The following is an 18721-nucleotide window of genomic DNA, read 5'->3' on the forward strand; positions in this document are numbered from 1 at the left end:
ATTTACGAGAATGCTACAGAGTGTATTATGTTGTTGTTTTCTAATGCCAGGCGTTTGACAATAAAGTCATTTGACCTTTTGCACCCCAATATTTTTCAGAGATATTATCATGGCCAGCCACTGAAGCACAGATTTTGAGGTGTTCCGAATCCATTTCTTGGTTTGAGTTGCACAATGGGCAGCTAGGGGACTGATATATTCCAATTCTATGCAGATGTTTGGCCAAACAATCACGGCCTGTTGCCAATCTAAATGCAGCTATACACGATTTTCGCGGTAAATCGGGAATTAACTGTGGATTTTGATGCAGAGAGTTCCATTTTTTCCCTTGCGATTGTGTTATCAAATTTTGTTTGTTAAAGTCTAAGGATGTAGATTTAATAAATCTTTTCACAGAGTAAAACGTAGATTTAGTAACAGGTCTGTAGCAGTGCTGCCCTTCTTTGCTAAAGCATCCGCATTCTCGTTTCCCAGGATTCCACAATGGGATGGTATCCATTGGAATACAATTCTTTTATTGAGTGATATTAATTGAGAGAGCATTTTAGTTATTTCTGCTGTTTGAGATGAAAGTGTGTGTTTAGAGACTATTGATAGAATAGCTGCTTTGGAATCTGACAATATAACTGCATTTTTAAATTTAGTGATGTGGCATAGAATATTCCTGAGACTTTCACTTATTGCAATGATTTCTCCATCAAAACTTGTTGTTCCATACCCAAGAGATCTATAAAGTGAGAAGAGACAGCACGTAACACCTGCACCGGCACCTTGTTCTCTGGAGATCAAGGATCCGTCAGTGTATAAATGAAGCCAGTTTTGTGGAGGGTACCTAATATTGTCTCTAAAGACAATTGTTTTAGTATTTCAGTGTTTACTTCTGATTTTAGTACTTCTTCTGTTAAATTTAGATTATATTCTATATTTAATAGAGTTAAAGGGTTTGGTTTCATTTGTAGGTTTTCTTTTAAATTCGGGATATTGATTTTATGTTTTAATTCTTGAACAATGGATATGAAACTTTTTTTGAGTTTTCAATCTACAGAGAGGACTGTATGAATGTCAATTGTTTCCTGGTAATCTAATGAGTTTTTCATATTGAATCAGTGCATAATTTATAATACAGAGTGTATTATAAATTCATTAAAGAAAAATCACATTATTATTCACCTGAGAAATCTGTATTAAAGTAGGTTTTTAAAGACCCCAAAACGGTCGTTATAAAAGTAAATTCATATATCTATAGCAGTAGTGTATTTCTAAACAGAAAAATGTTCTAGCTCTGGGATTTCGGCATCATAATCATCATCAAGATTTCCGCAGAAATACTTATGGAATGTCAGACAAAAATACATGGGTTCGAATCTAGATAAATAGGTTGTTGTGTCTGCAGAGTAGACTTCACTATGAAATTGTTTAAATATGAATAAAATATAGCTATTTATAAATGCAAAATTTGATGATAATTAGAAAATCAGAAAAGTGCACTGGCGCTGCCCCGGCAGGCCTGAAATACATTCTTCATCTTTAGCCGTTTAATTTAAAATCCTATTTCCACTGTTTCGAATTGGCGAACTTACAAATTTATGGGACAGAAGTTACACATGTTCATCCATGAAAGAATTATGATGTTAGAAGAGGACATATCATTGAACAGCTGGGATTTTTAAACCTAAAATGTTAAGTACAGGACAGTTAACAGAATTATTTGAAAGTTCTGTTCTAACAAAATTTGTATGATTCATAACTTATGTTGTGCACTGTATGATGCTAATTTCTATATATATTTTTTAATTTACACAAGAAATGCAAATACTTCAATAAATTTGGACAAAGATGAGAAAAGACTGAATTAACGATAATAATTATAAGCTGTGACTCACGAATCCGCATCCATGAACAATTCCAAGTGAGGTACGCTTTTGTGGTCTTCTTTCGCCTTAAAATCTTGGAAACGCCATGTTGCAAGAGCTGCTCCCTCTGCAGCAGCTTCGGCTTGCCCAAATCCCTCTACACTGATCATTGAGGTTCCCAAAGAACTCAATGCTCGAGCTCCTGCCCCAGCAGCCACTCTCACGTTTTCTCTGCACTCGTCCAAATTTTCTAACGTGTTGAATCCTACATCTTCCTTTCCCAGTCCAGCAACAGCAATGGAATAAAATTCCGACTCCACATTCTGAAATACTTGCACCTCGCCTTTTGGAATATAGCTTCCATGCCTAAAGAATTCGAACAATCAGAATTTAATTAGGTATTGTAATACACTGCTCCATCGATTTAGTAGAATGCGTTTGAGTCTAAAGAAAGCAGAAAACAGTACAACGTGGTCTGTTGTTGAAACGAGATTCCAAGCCCCCACATACCGATAAGGCAGCGTGTTACAAACACGTTCAAGTCTGAGTATTTCTTACAAGTAAATAATATTCAAGTTGAAAATTTTAAATAAATGTATTTCATTATTCAACGCCTTGAAAACGACACAAATGTTAAGGATATTCCTGGAGAGAGTAAGGTAATATTTATTTATTTTTATTTTTTCTTCGGGTACTTATTTTTAATTTATTAATTTAGTAGTCTGACCCAATATTTTGGGTTTGCCCTGCGACACAGAATAGCTCACAATAAAATTTAAAATGAAAAATGATATAAATAGGTTTCAGACAAAAGTGAATAAGACATAAGAAAAAAAATAGAACCAAGTGTAATTTAAATTGAATGTACACCATAAAGATGCTGACGAAATATCGCTACAGAAAATTTTATTATGGTGGTGACGATGGCATCTTGAAGATCTCTCGTCAGCTTGTATTTTTCCCTCCACTTTACAAAGGCTTTCGGGATGGTGCCTCTCGCTCTGAAGAAGAGACCGGTAACTGTGATTTTTTCTATGTTGTATTTCGCCGATAGGTACTGAATCGTGGGCTCGTAGATTTTCTTTTTCTCTTCGTTCACTTCAGATGGTTGAGTGGCTGAGATTTCAAATCTGATGGTAGGATCAATTATTTCGGCTGTCTGTTTATTCCTATTTATAGCTATGATATCGATCCTACGATTGCTTCCACCATCAGCAATACAATGAACTTCCTCGTGAACGTCTAGATTTTTGGATCGAAGTGCATCTGCGATCATAGAACGTATGGTGTTGTGACGTTTTATCCTGAGTACTTCTACCTGTGGGCAACTGCCAAGCGCATGTGGTAAAGTTTCATACTCACTGCAGTGCCTACACAGTGGGTTGTGCCTGTAGAGCGACCAGGGAGAGAACGTACTGGTGCCACCATCGCAGTCATTTTTAGCATTTCTCTCCATTCAGAACTTGATAATCCGTCATGCTTGATGATCCACGAGTTGGCTGCAGGTACTTCTTCAAACAATACAACTCCTTTCCTTTTCTGGGGGCATGCACACCAGGTTTTAAATTCACGGTACCGAATATGTTGCCTTAATTGCTTCACGGATCCTGTAGCCTCATCTCTGCTGACTTGCAATTCCGACAAGCAACGGGTTCTTATAGTTTCGTAGTCTCGTACAGCATTAACGTGCTGGTCATTTAGGTGTTCTAGCTTGGTATTGATGTTGAGTTGCTGCAGATAGGCTTCCCATGTAGCGCGCATCACTGACAATCCTTTGTATTTGGTACTTGTATATATCATGCTATTAGGAGTGTCACCTGGTAATTGTAATATTTCCTTTACTGCGCTTTTAATCATATATTCTTTATTTATTGATTTATTTTTTTTATTAATTCCTTCATATATTAATTCATTCATTCGTTTATTCATCCATTCACTCTATTCATTCTTTCCTTCTTTCTTTCCTTCATAACTTCACTCATTTCTTCCTTCTTACCATTCTTTATTTTCTTCTTTACTTGTTTATTTATTCATTCAATTCATTTATTATTGTATTTTCTTTATATATATATATATATATATATATATATATATATATATATATATATATATATATATATATGTGTGTGTGTGTGTGTGTTAGGAAATAAAATTAATTTGTATTAACGTTATATCAGATTCGCTTTTTATAATGAATTAACAACTCTTAAATACCCATTTCCGCATGATCGATTTTTTATTATCCATAATATTCCTTGACTTTCTTGTTCTAATCTCAGTAATCTTTTTTGATAGCGTACCCCAAAAATATATTTGTACCCTCAAACTGCATTACAATTATGATATATAAGAATTAACAAAAGACTATGATTGATGTTGTGCTAAAAGTAAATATATTACCTATTATTCATTTTATTATTATTATTATTATTATTATTATTATTATTATTATTATTATTATTATTATTATTATTATTATTTATTCTGGCAGAGTTAAGGTCATTAGACCTTCTCTTCCACTCAGCCAGAAACAAAAGAAGCTTATGCAATATTGCAAGTTAATTAAGTACAAATTAATAATTATAGAGTAACTAATATTTAAAGAACATTCAAATATTGATATAGTTATAAAAACACAAGTTGTTCAGTCGTAGATCTACCTTATACTAATTACCAATCATCTCTGCCTGCTTTTCTGTCTAATCACCTGTCAGCCTGCCTGCCTGAAAGAACTTATCAGATATGCAGGAAATGGAACCCCAGCCCATTAGTAAAAATCTGTCAGTATATCACATTTTTTTCACATTCGATATAAAAATTAGTATGATTAAAATATAGAGCTACTCATCGATTTTTCTATCGAGAAAATATTTATGATTACATAGTCTACATGAAATATAGTTTGATAAAATAACTATTTTACTTCACAAATTTTAAATGAAATTTATTATATGAAAAGTCTTACAGACGTAATAAGTCCTCCAGCTTCCCTCCTAATTGCTGATTAAATTTATTTCCTGTTGAAGTTAATTTGAATTCTTGAGAGTCTCCTGAGCCTTCAGTATAAATCCCCAACACGAGTCCCTTCTGTAATATAGGAAAATAAAACCTTAATAACTTGCAATATTCAACTGATGCTCGAGAGAGAAAAATGATAAAAGAACAAAGTTTACAATATTTTAATTTACGGTGTTGCAATTTTATTATATGAATTAATCACGTACTTACATCATATAGACACAAATGGATACTTGCGCTTATGTCCAAATGTTTTCAGATAATTTCCTTAAAAGCATGCAAATAAGATTCTCTTCGTTGCTTTTATGAAAACAGTATAAATTAATTTGATATATGATATGGTAGGGATATGTTGATAGATATATCTTTTAAAATAACAATTCTTTTTATATCATGTATTTGATGACATAAATTAAGGAAGAGACTGAGAAATATTGTGGAAAGAGTGGAAAAAAATTTAATTTGTACTTTAAAGGAAAAGAAAACTGCAATCACTTTAGATATTCAAATAAGGAAAATCTCATCGAGAGAATTGGCTTCTGGAAAGGTTCCCAAAATGCTGGCTGCATTTCCACGTTGTATGGCTATTCCTATTCGTTGCCGTAGATAATTGGTGCAGTGAGGGTCTCCAGTAACAGTCACCAAACTTCTACCAATTTCGGAAACCAAGTCTTTTGCTTCTTTGCACCAGGAGCCTATTGTTTCGACAGCAAAGACGATGAAAATGTAATTGTCTACTAGATGTACGTGTTTATGACGTTTACTGCGTACGGCAGATTCTGCTTCAGAGCTTGCGATTTTAGAAGTTGATGGTAAGTGGGATGGAACTAAGATATCCACGCATGTCGTATCCCACATTAGCAATTTTCCTCTGCTCCACGGGACCAAGGTTAATCCATCAGGGCGCTTTCCATCCGTGCGACTAATCCCAGTGGGTTGTAAAATAGCAGGGATGCTCTCTTGATTATGTCGTTAGTTGTCGAATGTCTAAAAAAAAGTCCCTTACTCTTGACACAGCTCAGAACATGATGACCGTAAGTATCGACAACTTCCCCACATGCACATTTATGTGGTAGATAGATTTTGCATCCAAGACGTAGAGCAACTGCAGTCTTAAAAGATTTGTTATCCATCAGTGTTCCAATATTTGGAGAAGGTAGAGCTTGTAGCCAGGAACTCGCTTCTTTTTCTTGTAGAGCCAAAAATCGAGCTTGGTCTGTTTCTGATGTACAAGGTGTTACAATATTCTAGGTGTGCCTAATAATTATTATATCATCCCAACAATCTGGACGTCTGGATGAGCTGGCGGATTAGAGTTCCTGGATATATCATTCCACCTATCCAATGTCTCCGGCAAATAGTTTAATTAATAGATTAATTTTTAACTCATTATAGACAGCATCTACAAGGTGGAAGGGAACCTATTATATTAATTCACATTAATATGAGGAACCCGAATCACGTAAGCGAAATGGGTAGGCACTGTATGCACACACACACACACACACACACACACACACATACACATCAATTCATAGTGGTAATAGATGAAGGAAGTCAATGCGAACAAATTTTGTCAAATACGTTTTTTATACGCCCAATAATTTTGAGAATACGAAATGTAACGTGTTACAAAGCTGCAACGCTCCTTGAGCTCATTGCTTCGCAGTGGGGTTGAGTGTAACTGCAATCATCCATTCCGCAAGACTTACGAAAGGAGAATGTTGTTGTTGTTTTCTAATGCCAGGCATTTGACAGTAAAGTCATTTGACCTCTTACACTCCAATATTTTTCAAAGATATTGTCATGGTTAGCCACTGACGCACAGATTTTGAGATGTTCTGAATCCATTTCTTGATTTGAGTTGCACAATGGACAGTTAGGAGACTGATATATTCCAATTCTATGCAGATTCTTCGCCAAACAGTCATGGCCTGTTGCCAGTCTAAATGCAGCTACAGACGATTTTCGTGGTAAATCGGGAATCAACTGTGGATTATGATGCAGAGAGTTCCATTTTTTCCCTTGAGATTGTGTTATCAAATTTTGTTTGTTGAAGTCTAAGTATGTAGATTTAATAAATGTTTTCACAGAGGAATACGTAGATTTAGTAACAGGTATGTAAGTAGCACTGCTGCCCTTCTTTGCTAAAGCATCCGCATTCTCGTTTCCCAGGATTCCACAATGTGATGGTATCCATTGGAATACAATTCTTTTATTGAGTGTTATTAGTTGAGAGAGCATTTTATTTATTTATGCTATTTGAGACTATTGATAGAACAGCTGCTTTGGAGTCTGACAATATAACTGCATTTTTAAATTTATTGATGTGGCAGAGAAGATTCCTGAGACTTTCACTTATTACAGTGATTTCTCCATCAAAACTTGTTGTTCCATATCCAAGAGATCTATAAGTGAGAAGAGACAGCACGTAACACCTGCACCTCGTTCCCTGGAGATCAAGGATCCATCGGTGTATAAATGAAGCCAATTTTGTGGAGGGTACCTAATATTAATTGTCTCTAAAGACAATTGTTTCAATATTTCAGTGTTTACTTCTGATTTCAGTATTTCTTCTGTTAAATTTAGATTATACTCTATATTTAATACTGTTAAAGGGTTTGATTTAATTTGTAAGGCTCATCACATACTTTTCAATCAAATTACTGTAGATGGAAGCAAAGTATTGAATCAATTAATTACGCAAATTGTTTGGTTTTTAACATTCTTTATTATGCTATGCCCACTTTAACTCTAACATTTAATACCATGAAACTTATTAAATTTAACATTCAAAGTATCTGTTGATTTCTATGTGCTTTACGTAATTAAAAACTAATAAAGAATGTACATTCTTATAAAACAAAACTATTTCGAGCCACGATTCCTTTACATTTGATGTAAACTCAAAATAACATTAATTAGGAACACACATTCTGTAACTCAATCTCCATTTAAGTTATTATCTTTGAAGAAATTAGAAGTTAATTCAGAAACGAAATTAAGTTTACAGTAATGTTGAGTAATGTGTTAAGTGCTACGAATGTAGATTACAGTAATGTGATGGAAACTATCTGATGAGACGTTTTTGTTTACATTCTCTACTCGCAAGTCTTGCGGAGAGGATGATTGTTGTTACACTCATCCCCACTGCAGAGCAATGACCTCAAGGAGCGTTGTAGCTTTGCAACACGTTACATTCATATTTTAAAAATTATTGGACGTATTAAAAACTTATTTGACAAAACTTGTTCGCATTGACTTCATGTATTACCTCTGTGAATTAATGTAATAGGTTCCCTTTCACCCTGTGTATAAAGTACTAAGGCACTGCAAAAAAAAAAAATTAAAATTATTATGTAGGAAGAAAGGAAATAATAAAGGAAAGAAATTGGGGAGGGAAACAAAGAGAGAAAGATAAAAGAAAAAATGAGAAAAATGAAAGCAAAGACATACAGACAGAAATGAAGAAAGAAAGAAAGAAAGAAAGACAAAAATACAGAAAGGAAAGAATAAAGAAAGAAAGAGCAAGGATGGAAATAGAGAAAGAAAGAACAAAGAAAAGAGAAAGTAAGGAAGAAAGGTAGATGAGAAGAAAGACAGAAAGGATGGAGGGAAGAAAGGCAGAAAGGAAGAAAGCATGACAAAAAGAAAGACATGAAGGAAGGAAGAGTCCACACCTGTGGAGTAACGGTCAGCGCGTCTGGCTGCGAAACCAGGTGGCCCAGGTTCGAATCCCGGTCGGGGCAAGTTACCTGGTTGAGGTTTTTTCCGGGGTTTTCCCTCAACCCAATACGAGCAAATGCTGGGTAACTTTCGGTGCTGGACCCCGGACTCATTTCACGGCATTATCACCTTCATATCATTCAGACGCTAAATAACCTAGTTGTTGATACAGCGTCGTAAAATAACCCAATAAACTAAACTAAACTAAGGAAGGAAGAAAGAAAGCAAGGAAAGAAGAAAGAAAGAAAGAAGTGAAGGAATAAAAAACAAAAAGAAAGAAAGAAAGAAAGAAAGAAAGAAAGAAAGAAAGAAAGAAAGAAAGAAAGAAAGAAAGAAAGAAAAGAGTGTTCAACTCTCAGGTTACCCAGTGTCTGTGAGAGCGAGGTGATATTTTCACAAAATGAGACTGAGGATTCGCGATGGATTACTTGTTATTAGCTTAACAGAATGGGAAAAAGATTAAACCAGATGATCGGTCCAAGCGCTATTCGAACACACGATACTCTCGAGCTAAAGGGTAATAAGTAGTAACTTAGAACAAATGCATCTAATACGGTTAAATAGTCATAGAATTAACGTAATAGCAACTCATAAACATTAATAAATGTAAATAAAATCTATGCAAAATGTGTCATGTAAATGTGTAAAATTTTAGACAATGTTTTCAAACTTTCGCATATTTTGACATTATTTGCGTACTAGCTAGTCAGACAACTTTATTTACTTCTTTAATAGTGTGCAACTGGATAACTCAATCCTCGGATAGTTACGTACCGTTAGCTAATAAAAACCATGAAATACACTACGAAACTACTCCGAAAGTGGGCGATGGTGTCAGAATTATTAGAATGCTCTTAAACAAATTTTGCATAATAAGTAAAATACGCTCCGTTCCTAATGATTTCGACCACAGAATTTTAAGACATTTAAAGCTACTGTTCTCATGTTTTTATATGTTATTTAATAACTCTTTCAATTACAGTACGCTGTTATCTAGCGTCTGTGGAATTGGTGATAGTCGAGATAAGACCAGTGATTAGCTATGTGTTACCTGACATTAACTATGATAAACATGTAAACATAATAATTGTCAAATACAATATTTAATTCCGATCGGCCAAAAATTTTCCGAGTTCGCAAGCAAACGTACGTATACCAAATTGGTTCTGAATCGATATTTATTTTGATTTGTATTAAAAATTTCGGTCGAAGTCTAATCAGAATTTAAAATTACGTAGACTTCAATCCAAATTTTATTAAGTCTGACTCAATGTTTTCGAGTCACTACAAATGCTACAATAGAAAGAGGGGACCGGTGCCGTTGTACTGAACTCAAACGACTTGAAGTAGGCCTAGATACTGCTTATTTAAGTTTTTACATTCAGCGTCATATAATATTAAAAGTTTCAATATATTAATTCTTTAGGTTAGACTGTGAATTGTAACCGAGTTTTGTTATCAAGTTTAGTTTACAAGTTTTTATCAGATAATGACAAATTTGGCAGTTATTTTGATAGGTTCAAAATAGCATCAAAGGATAATTTTATGTATGCCAGGAGTCATTAGGTACTGCAGAAACGTTGAATGTTTATTATTTTAATGTCCTAGGTTCAAAATAGCATCAAAGGATAATTCTGTGTATGCCAAAAGTGATTACAGACACTGTTAAATATTTGATATTTTAATGTCCTAAATTTTAAGCAAAATATTTTGAGTTGTAGGTTAAATTTATGTAATATTACATTAACGTAGTATATGTTATCAAGATTTTATTGGGTATGTATATTACGTAATTATTTGTGAACGTAAAGTATAAATATTTACTTGAAATTTATCTCATAGAAATTTAATTACCGGTATAACTAATAAAATTTTTAACCCCAACATGCCTATGTGGGGTAAAATAGGATCACATTTATCAATGGAGTATAAATTAATAATAAAGCTAAGTAAAAGAAAGAGTGAAGCGTAGCTGTAATGCCATCTTGTTCTTGCGGAAGAAGAACCTCCTGTAGTCAGGAATATTCTCAATAAAAACAATTTTAAAGAAAATGAGTCCTTTGTTGTCAACGCATAAATTATAGATTACCGTCGTACGGTATGACTGTTAAAAATCTATCATCTTTTTTAAATTTTTAAACGTACTGCAGAAAGGTTATTTTCTTTGTATATAGCCAGAAAGGACTTAGACTCGAAATTTCATACATAATGTATGTAAGATACATTTAGCTGCCTCAACTTATCACAGTGACGAGTAAAGAATCCTAAATAAGAAATAATACTCAATTAAATATTAACTATAGAGGTAAATTCTGCAATAAAATTAATCTGTAGTAAAAGTAACGTCTTACCCTTTTTGAAGAAGGAAACAGTGCACTGTAAGATCTCCTCGTTTGAGATAAGAATAATCTGGTGGTTTGTCTTGTCAAAAACCATGTTAATGCCATGATATTGTACTTTTAATAATTTTAATTCATAACTGAAAATTTAAATCGCCTTATTGCTTGAAATGTGCTAAATAATTTAGGTTTCCATGGTAGCAAAACGTAACATTAATTATTGCGTGTGTCTGTCGCATTTTGTTTAATTTTCTGGTTATTTGGTATTCGTTAATTTTATGGTCTCTAAAAATTAAATATCACTGCAAGTTGATACACCAAAGTAAAATAAGTTATTTCATCCACAGCAGAAGTACAAAATGTAATGAAATTCGTTAATAAAATGAATTCCATAATCGCAATACTTTACCCAATACACTTAAATCAATAATATTAGTACCTACTTGTTTAATATTATTTTCAATTATGTAAAGTAGGACAGCATGAGTCAGAGAACTTTTTGTGATCCTCGACAGTCTAGTGGTTACCGTACTAGTCGTTTAATCTAAGTTCAAACCCAGCCGTCGACGATACAATTTTGATGTAGAACTACGTCTTTGTGTTCGGCACAGTAGGTTACTAATCACTGGGTAACCGTAATATTGTCCACCGTTGTGACTGAGGGGTTAGCGAGTTTAAGTCAGAATCTAGCGGGTCCAGGTTCGATTCCCGGCCGGGACGAGGTAGCTGGGTGAGGTTTTTCGGTTTTTTTTCGGGGGTTTTTCCTCACTCCTATGGATGAATATCAGGTAACTGTATCAGACGATTGGAACCCACTCATCTTCGCCACTTTCTTTTTTTCCCCTATCATTCATAATCCCGTTACTTCTTCTGGTTTTCAGATCGCTCTACAGGTGGCCCTCCGAAGCTGCTGGCTCTCTCGACCGGCCTCCGTGGATTGTATTAATGTGATGATGGATAGCTTTTGCAACGGAACCCGGAGCAGACCTTCTCGGGGGAGGACTTCCGCCTCGGACCGTTCTGGGAGCCTTGGGAGGGGGGTTGCCGAAGCAGGAGTGGTACATGGACTCTGTTGGCGTAGGGACCAGTCGTTAAGGGGGTCGGTGCGCGTAGAGGATCGGGGGCACGCAACTCATCCCATATAGGGCGTGTACAATAGACCTCAGTATGCACAATTACCCTCTCACTTTAAACTTCAGTCCACAGTTTCAGGCATCTGACTGTGAACCATTCCGAAACTTGATAATATACACAATTAGAACTAAAAACGAGATGTATATTACCAAAAATTTTACCATATAGATTTCATTACTGTTACAGTACCTAATATTGTAATTAAATGAAATGAAGCGTGCTTCATTACGAAATTCTTGCACATTCATTTATGCATAAGTCAATAATTTTCAGTTGCATCGCACGCATATTTTGATGTTTTAAAATTATAAGTTATGTTTACTCTATCACTACTTACTTTATTTCTACATTCGCAATTATGCAATTATAATTAAGCATAAGTTAACGTTACGTATGACGACTTGTAAAGACAATTTGTTTACACATCAATTGCATTTATTCGTTTCATACAGTACTTCAATCCGAAACTTTTGTGGCTCCATTGACAGGTGTACACACCAACAATGTGGAATGCTTCTGGAAAAAGGTGAAGCAGAAGCTGAAGGAGATGTCCGGCACTTGTGACGCTCATCTCCTATCCTACATGGAAGAGTTCATGTGGCGGCAGCTGAATGGGAAGAAGACACGGACTGGATTTGATAACTTGCTGGATCAAATTGCAGCTTTCTACCCTGTCTAATCCAGTGCAGCAGAAACAAAGGCTCTTTTCAGAGCCAACAGAGCAGAGGATGAGAACTGTGTAGTGATATTGTGTGTTACAGACTCGTTGTGTATGCTATTTTTGACATTTTTCTTGAAAATCGTTCATAATGCTATTAATAAATTACAACTTCAAATTTCGGGGCTACAACTCAGAAAATAATGCCGTCACTGGGTTAAAATTATAGATTTAAAGGGCGAGATTCATTGTGTATACAAGTTTTTAGATTTTTACAGCAATTGAATTACACCCCAAATAAAAGTAATTAATTTTCGGGGCCCGAACTCGCAAAATATACTCGTCACTGGGTTCAAACTGTAAACTGAGATTTAAAGGGAGAAGTTCATTCTGTATACACTTTATTTAGATTTTTCGAGCAATTGTATTATACCTATAATAAAGAATAATTAAATTTCGGAGTTCGAACCGTCGACAAACATTTAAAAGAGAGGTTAATGTGTCAGACGTTCATTGTGTTAAAATTATAGATTTAAAGGGCGAGATTAATTGTGTATACAAGTTTTTAGATTTTTACAGCAATTGAATTAAACCCCCAATAAAAGTAATTAATTTTCGGGGCCCGAACTCGCAAAATATACTCGTCACTGGGTTCAAACTGTAAACTGAGATTTAAAGGGAGAAGTTCATTCTGTATACACTTTATTTAGATTTTTCGAACAATTGTATTATATCTATAATAAAGAATAATTTTATTTCGGGGTTCGAACCGTCGACTGACATTTAAAAGAGAGGTTAAAGTGACAGACGTTCATTGTGTAAATATATTTATAGACAAATTAATATAATTGCGCTTTTTATGCCACTCTAGTGTCGGCTTCGTAAACTACGCCGTCAATTGCATACATAAAACCGTCAGCCTTCTTTTATTATAGCAGTGCTTTTGAATCACGTTGTACTTGCATGCGTGCAATAACGACCTAAGCAGGGACCGCTAAAACTTTACCCACTGCCTGCTGGATAAGATGCGGTCCAGCAGGCAGTGACTTTACCATTGCCCAGAGTTCAATATGGAGACAATTTTGGAGCAACAACGAAGATATCATGAAGAGAGAGAACGACTTATGGATGCTATGGTAAAAGAAATGCTTCACAAGAAATCTGGAGTAAGTTGATATTTACATTCTTTTTTAAGTAATACCGATTCCCCCGACATTTAATTTAGTATAAGTATGACGAATTAATGTCTAATAACATTGTCAGCATCGTTTACGATTGTTCCGAATTTGTTGTAACCTGCGGTACGGTATGGGTAGTTTATTCTTTAGGTTATGTAATTGCATTCATTATACTCTGCATAGACCTAAGATCGATTGGTTAAACGAGCGTTGAGCGGATTCCGCCGATTTTGGAATAGATACCGACGGACTTAGGTTAGGTTAGTTTAGGCTTTTATTATCCCGTTAAGATGAAGGTGAAAGCGATTGAGTGTGATTTTTTGTTTTCTATGTTGGTAGTTCAAGCACGTCGGTGTCTATTCCAAAATCGGCGGAATCCGCTCAACGCTCGTTTCACCCCGTTTATGACAAATGGAAATATAACTCAGTCTTCTCCTGCATGGCTTTAACCAAGTTCTCTTATATTAGGTTATACACCCACACCGTTTCAGTAATACTCATAGATTGTTCTGCGCAGTAGGTCGCGAGAAAAGTCGCTTCGGTCAGAAGAGAATTTAGTCATCTTGTGTTCTCTAGTTAGAGTCTGGTACTTGTCGAGATTGAAGGATGAAATTTTATTTACTGTGACAATTCTTACACTTGTCGTATTCACAGTTAGTTGATGTTAGTTGATGAGGCCTATTTTAAACTCTTATTTATTAAGACATCCCCATTAACAACTGTACGGAACACAGAAAATTCCTGGAGAAATAAGAGTTTGAGAATTCACCATGAAATTACGTGACATTCACCTTACATTGGAGAAAATCTCTGTGAAAAACATTACCCAGATAGGTAGTCCAAGCAAGATTCGAACCCACATTCGATCACAGCCTCGGAATATGAGTCTGACTTGTAATTGTCCAAGCCACTGGAAGAATTAATGATAGTGAGAGGAAATAAGAAATGTTAAACTTTTTTCACCATCTTCACAGTCTGTGTCCGCAATGTCACCCATTTGCTAATAACAAGGTCCTTTTTCTTTATGTAGGTTCGTTTCGTTGTATTTTTATAATAATTATGCTATCTCTATTCTGGAAATTGTGCTTATAAAATTATTTTTCAATATTGAATACATAGGCTACATAGGCCTAATGTTAATACTTAATTTTACATGTCCACTCACGAAAAAACAATCTGCTCATTTTAGTTTATGCAAACATATGAGAGCATTTAATACTTAGCCTAATATGGTGTTGATTTACGATTTGAGAAAAGTTGGGTATGCATTACAGAACATTACAGTTACAAAGAGATGGGAAGGAAATTTGGAATGTGTTTGAAGAACTACATGAACATCCATGTTTTATGCAGTGATATAGGTATGCACCTTTAGAATGTGCCGATTTTCTGAATACCTAATTCTTTTGACTAGAATAATGAAAAGATTGGAATCCTTTTAGAATTGTTCATAAAATAATTATTATGAGTACCGGTATCAGTACAGTATTATTCTATTGTGATACATATTGTTGTATGTTGTAAAGGGTAATAAAGTAGATTAAGCTCTCTTCTTAGGAATGTTACTACATAACTTAATTGTTTCTCTTTCATTTCAGTATCGTGAAGTAATAAACTCTGATCATCGGCTGAAAATGCTACTTGATGTAAGTCTAGAAATGAAGACTACATTTTTAAGATGGATTTTAATTCAATAAATTTGTTTGTATATTTGTTTCTACTGAAAGATTTAGCTTGTCTAGTCATTTAAATTGCTGTCACGTTCCATTAAACTTTGGTAGGGCTATATTTGTTTCTACTGAAATATTAGTATAGCGTAGAACCATTTAAATTGTTCTAATATTCCATTAATAAGAGTGTATTTTTATAGCATTATATGGATAGCACAAACAACCTAAAAGAATTGTATGAAGATAAAGATGGCTTGAGGAAGGAAGAAGTCGCAGCACTGTCAGGACCAAATGAGTTTGCAGAATTTTATACAAGATTGAAAGGAATAAAAGACTTTTACAGGCGATTACCAAATGAGGTACAGTAAAAGAAAGTGGGAAATATTGTATATGAGAGAAGTACAAATATCCATTGTGCAACTATTTCATCATTCCTAACTTTTTCCACGACTATACCCCGTCTCTCTTTCATTCTTTGTTCTTTTCAGTCGTTCTTCCTTATTCTCTTCTTTCTTATGTTTATTATTTTCTTTTGCATACATACATTTAAAAATTTAAATAAGCTTAAAAAGTAAAAGTGTGTGTGTCTAATGCTCAATATTTAACAGTAAAGTCATTCTCCTTCTTGCTTCCCAATATTTAGAAGTACCGGTAAGGTCCACAAAATTTTCCAGAGATCCACAGATTTTTAGATGTTGTGTATCCATGGCATCTTCTTTATTGCACAATAAACATTTAGCAAACTCAAAAAAGTTTCATATCCTTTGTTCAAGAATTAAAACAGAAAATCAATATCCCGAATTTAAAAGAAAACCTACAAATTAAACCAAACCCTTTAACTCTATTAAATATGGAATATAATCTAAATTTAACAGAAGAAATACTGAAATCAGAAGTAAACGCTGAAATACCAAAACAATTGTCTTTAGAGACAATTAATATTAGATACCCTCCACAAAACTGGCTTCATTTATACACTGACGGATCCTTGATCTCCAGAGAACAAGTTGCCGGTGCAGGTGTTACGTGCTGTCTCTTCTCACTTTATAGATCTCTTGGGTATGGAACAACAAGTTTTGATGGAGAAATCATTGCAATAAGTGAAAGTCTCAGGAATCTTCTATGCCACATCACTAAATTTAAAAATGCAGTTATATTGTCAGACTCCAAAGCAGCTATTCTATCAATAGTCTCTAAACACACACCTTCATCTCAAACAGCAGAAATAACTAAAATGCTCTCTCAATTAATATCACTCAATAAAAGAATTGTATTCCAATGGATACCATCCCATTGTGGAATCCTGGGAAACGAGAATGCGGATGCTTTAGCAAAGAAGGGCAGCACTGCTACTTACAGACCTGTTACTAAATCTACGTATTACTCTGTGAAAAGATTTATTAAATCTACATATTTAGACTTCAACAAACAGAATTTGATAACACAATCGCAAGGGAAAAAATGGAACTCTCTGCATCAAAATCCACAGTTAATTCCCGATTTACCACGAAAATCGTCTGTAGCTGCATTTAGATTAGCAACAGGCCATGATTGTTTGGCCAAACACCTGCATAGAATTGGAATATATCAGTCCCCTAACTGTCCATTGTGCAACTCAAACCAAGAAATGGATTCGGAACACCTCAAAATCTGTGCTTCAGTGGCTGCTCATGATAATATCTTTGAAAAATATTGGAGTGCAAGAGGTCAAATGACTTTGTCAAACGCCTGGCATTAGAAAACAACAACAACATTTAGCAGAATCCAATAAGCCGATTCGATGTAGATGTTTTGTAAGACAGTCATGACCAGTAATCAGTCTGAACATAGCCACAGCAGATTTTCGTGGTTGATCAGGAATGGATTTTAAATCTTGTAGTAAATTGTTCCATCTTGAATTTTGATGTTCCCTTGTGGTAATTCCTGTTAATTTTCCTTTTGATAACTCGTTTTATGGACTCATATGAAAAACTGCATTTCTTCTTCACGTTTATTCTAGTTTCTTTCTTGGCCAACATATCAGCTTTCTCATTATCATATATTCCACAATGGGCTGGGATCCATTGGAGAACTAAAGTCTTATTTAAATTTTGAATCTGCCTTACCATACAATGGATTTCCTTAATTTTTTCTGATTTAGCAAAAGTAGATGTACCTACTGCCTGGATTGCAGCTTTGGAATAAGGTAAGAGAACTACATTTTTGCATTTCTGTAACCAAGAAAAAAAAATTGGAGAGCTGCGTAAATAGCTTCACGTTTACCATCAAAATTTGTTGTACATTGCCAACATTTTTATAAAATGAAAAATATGGACAAGTTAGCACCTGCTCCAGTTCCTTCATCTGGATTCAAAAGTGAGCCTCTTGTGTAAATATGTAACCAATCATCCTGTGGGTATCTTGTGTTAATAGTCTGAAGTGTAATAGAGTAATGGATTGTGCTATTTCTGAGTATCACTTTTGTGGAAGATTTTATCTAGATCGAGATGACAATTCACTCTGAAATTATTTACTGGATTATACTGAAGTATTATATTTTCGGTAAAAACGTAATACGGCGAACGCTAAGCTCCGCCCACGACCCCTTTCCACTTTTCCCCTCCTAGCTCATCAGACACTACGTGATAGGCCAGTGTTGTGTCGAATGCACATTTCATGTGGGTGGGGATAACTTCCCCTACTGGCATTCGCCGTATTACGTTTTCGCCATATTTTCTTTTCCAGTTGGTATTTCTAGATTTTCCCTAATCTTTATGACTTCCTGTATGAATCCATTTTGGGTCTTTAGTTGTGGAGATAATGTTGCATCCCAAAGTAAAAAGTGAAAGTTTAAGTAGATATTTCAATCAGTTCCAATATAGGCTGTGTTGCTTTTGAAATTAACTTCAAATCTAGGCACTAGAATATTCAACAAGTTTTTTGTCCTGTAATTAAGTTAATTGAATAGAAATAGAAGCTGATTTATCACTTTAACACTTTGCATATTCTGTATTATGCACTTATTTGAAGCTCCCTAACAGTGTCCGAAGACATTCTCGATGACATCTCATGTCAGTAGTTTGTTAATTTACGTCCCAGTAGCAGTTGGTGGTAATTGTAAGTGGGTGTGCGTTACCAGTACTGTAACTTCATTTTTTCTAAATCA

The 18721-nt window shown here is 34.7% G+C and overlaps 2 protein-coding genes across 4 annotated transcripts in view; one reads left to right on the top strand and one right to left on the bottom strand.

The window, feature by feature from the left end:
- The window catches only part of LOC138698364 (cytosol aminopeptidase-like), a 34698-nt gene extending 23583 nt beyond the window's left edge, over positions 1-11115 (bottom strand). The window contains exons 1-3 of one of the 2 annotated variants that reach the window (XM_069824221.1): positions 10949-11115; positions 4819-4940; positions 1884-2219 (exon numbers count right to left, since the gene is read on the bottom strand). In XM_069824221.1, coding sequence (XP_069680322.1) covers positions 1884-2219; positions 4819-4940; positions 10949-11044 — 554 coding nt within the window. In that variant the 5' untranslated portion in view covers positions 11045-11115. The remainder of the gene's footprint in view (positions 1-1883; positions 2220-4818; positions 4941-10948) is intronic. The other variant, XM_069824222.1, reaches the window with a different exon arrangement.
- noi (splicing factor 3a subunit 3 noi) overlaps positions 1-18721 on the top strand; it is a 130752-nt gene that overhangs the window by 88300 nt on the left and 23731 nt on the right. For both annotated transcript variants that reach the window (XM_069824225.1, XM_069824224.1), the window contains exons 2-4: positions 11818-13894; positions 15505-15552; positions 15777-15935. In XM_069824225.1, coding sequence (XP_069680326.1) covers positions 13799-13894; positions 15505-15552; positions 15777-15935 — 303 coding nt within the window. In that variant the 5' untranslated portion in view covers positions 11818-13798. The remainder of the gene's footprint in view (positions 1-11817; positions 13895-15504; positions 15553-15776; positions 15936-18721) is intronic.

Source organism: Periplaneta americana, chromosome 4 (assembly GCF_040183065.1).
Source record: "Periplaneta americana isolate PAMFEO1 chromosome 4, P.americana_PAMFEO1_priV1, whole genome shotgun sequence".
Classification (NCBI taxonomy): domain Eukaryota; kingdom Metazoa; phylum Arthropoda; class Insecta; order Blattodea; family Blattidae; genus Periplaneta; species Periplaneta americana.